Source organism: Branchiostoma belcheri, unplaced genomic scaffold, assembly GCF_001625305.1.
Source record: "Branchiostoma belcheri isolate BF01 breed outbred unplaced genomic scaffold, Haploidv18h27 scaffold26, whole genome shotgun sequence".
Taxonomy (NCBI): domain Eukaryota; kingdom Metazoa; phylum Chordata; class Leptocardii; order Amphioxiformes; family Branchiostomatidae; genus Branchiostoma; species Branchiostoma belcheri.
The window spans coordinates 2,467,950-2,474,639 of NW_017803865.1; the positions used below are offsets into that span (position 1 = coordinate 2,467,950).

Below are 6,690 nucleotides of genomic sequence, written 5' to 3' on the forward strand. Positions count from 1 at the left end.
ACTGTTTTCAACTGTTCAGGGCAAAATATGAGCATTTTGCAGTTGATTCTGAATTTTTATTTTTATTTGCAAATCAGAAAAAAATGAAGAGGCGAATCCGTTAACCAAGAAATTAAATTGGTGTGGCATAATGAAGCAATGTCAATGCCATGTTTGATAAAGCCTACCCATGGGAGCTAACATAGAACATTGTGCTATGTTTAGCCTGGTGTCCTTCTGAAAAATGACATTTTGATAACTGATAGTTAAAACAATGTGGAGGTGGAGCTATTAGCTTAAGGAGAAGTAAACAATTAGCATCAGTCAGTTTAGTTCTGAGGAAGACTGCAGAAGGAAAATTTTATGCACGAAATTTTTCTGTATCAATTTTCAACATATCTGGCTATGTATTAATCGCTATTTGCAGATTTTAGGTATGAACTTGGCTCAGATTTAGGAATCCTTTTGGTTCAAGTTTATAATGATATAGGTAAATCTGCTACCAAATTTCAGATAGCATGAAACCTTGGTGCATACAAGTTTGATCACACAGCTTCCCTCCCCCAGCCTGGCATATCTGCAGTAGCCTTACCTTTAATAGACATCAGTAGGATCTTACATACTACTCCAGGCCAAGAATTTTATCTGACTTGTTCACCAAATATAACACTGGAATCTCCCCTATCCTACAAGCTGTCAATCCACTGAGACTTTCAATTGATTAAGTAATTAAATGATTAATTTTAAGATTAAAATTTGGTTCGTATCGATTTGGGGTTAACTTAATACATAAAGGTGATATTGATGAGTTATGGAATTTTATCTAACTTGTTCACCAAATATAACACTGGAATCTTCCCTATCCTACTAGCTGTCAATCCACTGAGACTTTCCATTAATTAAGTAATCAATTGACTTAAAGATTAAAATTTGGTTAGTATTGATTTTGGTGATACTGATAAGTTATGGAATTTTATCAGATTTGTTTATCAAAATATGACACAAGAATGTACCCTATCTTCAATTCAATCAAACCTTCAATTAACAAACTAATAAAAAAGTTTTGTAAGTATTGATCTGAGTTGGTTAAGATAAGTTAAATTGTTAAACTGTTCATCAAATGTAACATTGAAATTTCAATCCACTGAAACCTTCAGTTTATCAATAAGTTAGGTGAATAACCTGGGTTAGTACAGTGATTAAAAACCAGGTCAAGCTTACAAGCTCTCGGACTGGTGAATTTGCATAGTTGTGTCTATCGGAACCCAGATGACTGGCATTAGTGGGGCTACACTCATGAGCCCTGACACTTCCAGGTAACATTATACAAACAGCATTTAGTGCCCCTGTATCTGGATGGGACTGAAAATATTGAAAAGATTTTGGAAAAGATCGAAGAATTTCTGAAGCTACTAGTATCCAGGGCTAAATGTACTGTCAAATCTACTCAAGAAGGCCTCCCATGGGACAGGTTACTAAGTTAATTCTTAGACACACCAGGTTACTAAGTTAATTATATGCATCTTTGGAAAAAAATGTCGTGACCAGGAAAGGGTGGTTACTGTGGTCAGGAGGCTGGTTAAGTCTGTGGCTACTTGGTCAGGTGTGATTGTACTACTATTTGATTCTGTCATGATACAACTGCTAGGTTGAAAATTTTGTATTTGATTTTGTTCCCCCTCCCCCCCCCCAGGTCCAGGAATGGAACCACCCAGGTTCACCCAGGAGCTTGCGGATGCCCGCGGCGTGGAGGGGACCCCCGTGGGACTCGTCTGCCGCGTCACCGGCAAGCCCGAACCCTCCGTCGTGTTCTACCGCGACGGAAACGTAATTCACGAAAGTGAAGACTTTAAGGTGAGAACTGATAGATGAACAGTTACTTAAAGTAATTCACGAAAGTGAAGACTTTAAGGAACTGATAGATGTAAAGATCTTTACTTAAAGATTTGAGTGGCCACGTCATAGGCAAGCCCGAGCCGCTTTAAGGTGAGAACACATAGATGAAACGTCTGACGTTTTCAAAATCATATCCAGTTGCTTGGGTAACTGCTTTTTGGCAGATGAACGTTTACTTTAAGTAATTCACGAATGTGAAGACTTAAATGTGAGGACAGGTAGATGAACAGTTAGCAACAAGCCCGAACCCTCCGTCGTGTTCTACAGAGACGGGAACGTAATTCACGAAAGTGAAGACTTTAAGGTGAGAACGGGGAAGGTTTTCATGTTTCATCGTCACTACAGTTATCACCAGAGTCGTTTCGTTCACAGCATAGGAGTCATAGCCTGGGTACCATCAGGATTTTGCTAGGCTACCCCAGAAAAAATCTATCATAGCAGAGCAAAACCCAGGCTATAGGGGTCAGGTACAGAAGGACAGCCTTGTGAGGCATTTTGACTGCCCAAAACATAATGACTCTCTGGCATCCTTCCACAGAAAGTTTTAAACTTCATAGCCCTAAGACACTATTTCCTGCATTTTGATGGACACATTTTGTAGTGTGGGGGGCCCTACGCTTGAACTGTGCTAGCTTGAACACTGATCATTGCTCAAACAAACAGGTAGCAATTATAACATACCTGTATGACACTAAAAAGATTTTGTCCATCTCTAAACAGAGCTGAAAAATAGTATGATCATGGACATGTTGTGTGTGCAACTTTGTGTCAGAGTTCTGTATCAACTTAGAAAAACTGCCACAATTGTCTGCATTGGGCTATGCTTTTCCTGATCTTGTAACATTTTCTTTACAGATTGTTATACAAGGAGACCTCTGTTCACTGCTTATACCAGAGGTTCTGGTGCAGGATGAGGGGAAATACATGGCACGGGCCGTCAACCCTGCTGGGGAAGCTACAACTGCCGCTGTCCTGAGGGTGGAAGGTAAGGAAAACAAACAAACAAACAAACAAACAAACAAACAAACATGCAGGTACAGGATGAGGGGAAATACATGGCACGGGCAGTCAACCCTGCCGGGGAGGCAACAACTGCTGCTGTGCTGAGGGTGGAAGGTAAGAATAAACAAACAAACAAACAAACAAACAAACAAACATGCAGGTACAGGATGAGGGGAAATACATGGCACGGGCCGTCAACCCTGCTGGGGAGGCTACAACTGCTGCTGTGCTGAGGGTGGAAGGTGAGGGTAAACAAACAAACAAACAAACAAACAAACAAACAAACAAACAAACATGCAGGTACAGGATGAGGGGAAAATACATGGATAATAGCCTCCACCAGGCTTCAGGAGGCGCCTGGAAAAAGTAGAAATTGGCCAAATAGACAATGTCAGATAATATGATCAGGGAAGGTACATGTAGTACAGCTTGCCACTCTGAAGAAGTGTACTCCTTTAGCGGACCAACTCCTCTGGCATATTATTTCTGTCTATTTGGCCAATTTCAGAAGTAGTATTCTCAGTGGCCTCTGAAGCCTAGTAGAGGCTAAATGGATAATAGGGATAAGCTAACAAATACACAGAAACATAAACATATTGTTTTCCTCTCAAAGTACTCTGCACTTTGGATCCACCTTGCAAAGAAAAGTACAAATCTACAAACTGTTTTGTTGATATTTTCCATAACAAATTTTTGACCTGTTTCACAGGAGAGGCTCGACCCCCGACCTTCATCAAGAAACTGGACAAACAGCTCAAGGTCAAAGAAGGCCGAGTTGTGATGCTGGAGGTCATGGTGGACGGCTGTCCCAAACCCAAGGTGAGAGTAGGCGAAGGTCGTGAGGAACAGCAAAAAATGTGCAGGAATGTCATCAGATACATGTATCAACATCATCCACTGTATTCTGCATCTGTAGTCATAAAAAAAGAGACACATGTCATCCGAAAATTTGGGGTAAGTCCCAATACTTTGTTAGTGTTGGGAGTTAAAGCTTAGTCTTTATTTCATAATGACTTGTACCAACACAGATGAACTTTCATGCTAAGAGACATGTATATTTAGTTATAATTGATGATTTAGTACACAGTCATGTACATGTACAATGCACATAATACACTGTACCATGAGTACAAGTAGGTTACTTTGGTAGAGCTCTTACTAGAAGCAAACCCAAAAGCCTCATGCTGTCTTTCCAGTGTCTACATAGTTTGCAATCCTGTGATTCTTTTGTCCTTTGTATGCTCACAGAGCAGTATACTAGTAGATGCAAGTGATACAGTGTCCAGCTAATGTACAAGGAAAGAAATTTAGAAAAAAAGTAAAATAAACAAACAATGTATGCTGTTGAAAAAGGTAAAAATTAAGTATAAAGTATAAATTAAGTATCAAGTATAAAGTAAGAATTAAGTAAAAAGTAAGAATTAAATAAAATAAACAAACAATGTAAGTTGTTGAAAAAGGTAAAAATTAAGACAAGTATAAAGTATAAATTAAGTATTAAGTATAAAGTAAGAATTCACTAAAAATTATCAATAATGTAAAATGTATAAATTTTGCCATCAAACTGAGAAAAATGTGCTGATGATTTTCCAGGTGAAGTGGTTTATGGATGAAGAGCCGGTGATGTCGCAGGACTATGACATCATCGTGGATGGCGGCCGCCACGCCCTGACGATTAAGGAGGTGTTCGATGAAGACGCCGGAGTCTTTAAGTGTCGCGCCAAGAACTCCCAAGGAGAAGTCACCTGTACCTGTCAGCTGTCCGTCGTTCGTAAGTCTCGTCTTTTTTCTTCATAGTTAGGCAATATTCAGAACTGTGCATCTGGTTCTGTGCCTGAATGGGTTAGGGTTAGGATCAGGAACGGTTCTGGATAGTCTCTGTTGTATCCAGAACTGTGCCTGTCTAGTTCTATGCCTGAATTGGTTAGGGTTAGGATCAGGCATGGTTCTGGATAGTCTCCATGTATCCAAGAATATAGATCTGCCCCAGGCATGGTTCTGGATACCCTGGACTAGTACTATCCAGTACTGTGCCTGACCATGGCTCCAGATAAAGCAAATTTCTGAACACAACATTACCAATCATGAGTTCCCAGCTCGGGCACCTTCTATTCCCATGGTAACTGTTGCCATGGAGATGCATCCAGATTGACTGCACTGCCACCTGATCATGGCCTTCAGCCTTGTTGCCGTGGAGACAATCCTAAGGTCGTCCAGCTATGTCTGACCTTGACCTCACGGATAAGAGCCAGTCTATTTGCTGAGCAAACAAGCCAGGACAAACTGGCATTTTGTCCCTTCTTCAGTCAAGACAACCTTAAAGTTGAAATTTGTGCATTGTGAAAAACTAGAATGTTTTAACCAGATCAAGTTTCACTGAAACCAGATCAAGTTTCCTGGAACCAGATCAACTTTTCTAGAACCAGATCAAGTTTCTTGGAACCAGATCAAGTTTTTTTTTCTAGAACCAGATCAAGTTCCTGGAACCAGATCAAGTTTCAAAGAACCAGATCAAGTTTTCTAGAACCAGATCAAGTTTCTTGGAACCAGATCAAGTTTCCTGGAACCAGATCAAATTTCCTGGAACCAGATCAAATTTCCTGGAACCAGATCAAGTTTCTTGGAAACACACCAGAACTTTTTCCTTTGAACCGCAATGTACAAGAAAATCAATTTACAATGTTAAACCTTTTGTTTCCTACAGCACCTTCCAGTGATGAGGAAAGGGAGAGAGCAGAAGCATCTGTTGTGCAGCAGCCAGTGGTGCAACCAACTGTGCAACCAGTAGTGCAACCAGCTGTGCAACCTGTTCTAGTAGAGGAACCACCCATGGAAGTCGAAAGGTAAAATCATAAGGGGACAAGCTCTTTAGTTGCTTACAGGCTAACTTTACACTTGCCAGAAGTTAGGTCAGTTGAGCCAATTATTACCAGTTATATTACCATTATCTTGTAAAATATTTGTGGCATAGATTAACAATACATAAAGAAAGATGACAGGCACTAAGCAAGAATCAAGATCTCTACTTAGTCTAGTAACCCACTGAGTTCACTCTGAAAGTTTCTGTATCAGTCTGTAACAAGCAGGTCCTCTTCTTTAACCTTCATCTTGTTGAAGATTCTGATGTCTTTCGTGGGTTGCTTCGTTGAGAACGGTTGTTGCCAACTGGAGTCAAATGTTTGAAAGTTTCTCCTAGCTAGCTTGGTTCTGACTGACATGTAATATAACGGCAATGGCAGGGAAACACTGGCTGAACTGCAGTGCTATAATTACAGCAGTGACATCATGCATCATCACAATGCAGTTTTGAGTCAGCCATAGAGCTGGGCTGATGTCATTTCTATTGTTAAAGGCTAGAGATATTTTTGTCATTCTTGTCAGCCCCCCCCCCCAACCCATTATACAACCAGCCATCCCAAATCTTACACAAGCAATTAAGTGCACCTAACGCTGGCATGGGCAATTTTACCCAAAAGGCCTTTTAGAATCCATAATCTTGCTTGACCAGAAACAAGATGCGTCCTCACTATAGTTATGACCCTTCAAAATAAATCCAACCTTCCATGTGTGTCTGTATTATTATACAGGTGTAGTGGTTAGAAACCTTGCCTCTGCTGCAGAGAGTTGAGCATATGATCTTTGGCTATTGGCCATTTGTCTACTGAAAGGATTGCAAGGTAGTAGTCTTGAGTCAGCCATACAGATAGCCTGATGTCATGGTCGGATATTTCTGTTACTCTCAGGACACACACTTATACAATGCCCCCCNCCCCACCACACACACACACACAACTACTACTACACTACTATATA

The 6,690-nt window shown here is 40.5% G+C and overlaps 1 protein-coding gene across 1 annotated transcript in view; it reads left to right on the forward strand.

Annotated features, from left to right (window-relative positions):
* LOC109471808 (muscle M-line assembly protein unc-89-like) overlaps positions 1-6,690 on the forward strand; it is a 159,851-nt gene that overhangs the window by 78,973 nt on the left and 74,188 nt on the right. Inside the window, exons 48-50 of the mRNA XM_019771162.1 lie at positions 3,587-3,696; positions 4,471-4,648; positions 5,582-5,720. Coding sequence (XP_019626721.1) covers positions 3,587-3,696; positions 4,471-4,648; positions 5,582-5,720 — 427 coding nt within the window. The remainder of the gene's footprint in view (positions 1-3,586; positions 3,697-4,470; positions 4,649-5,581; positions 5,721-6,690) is intronic.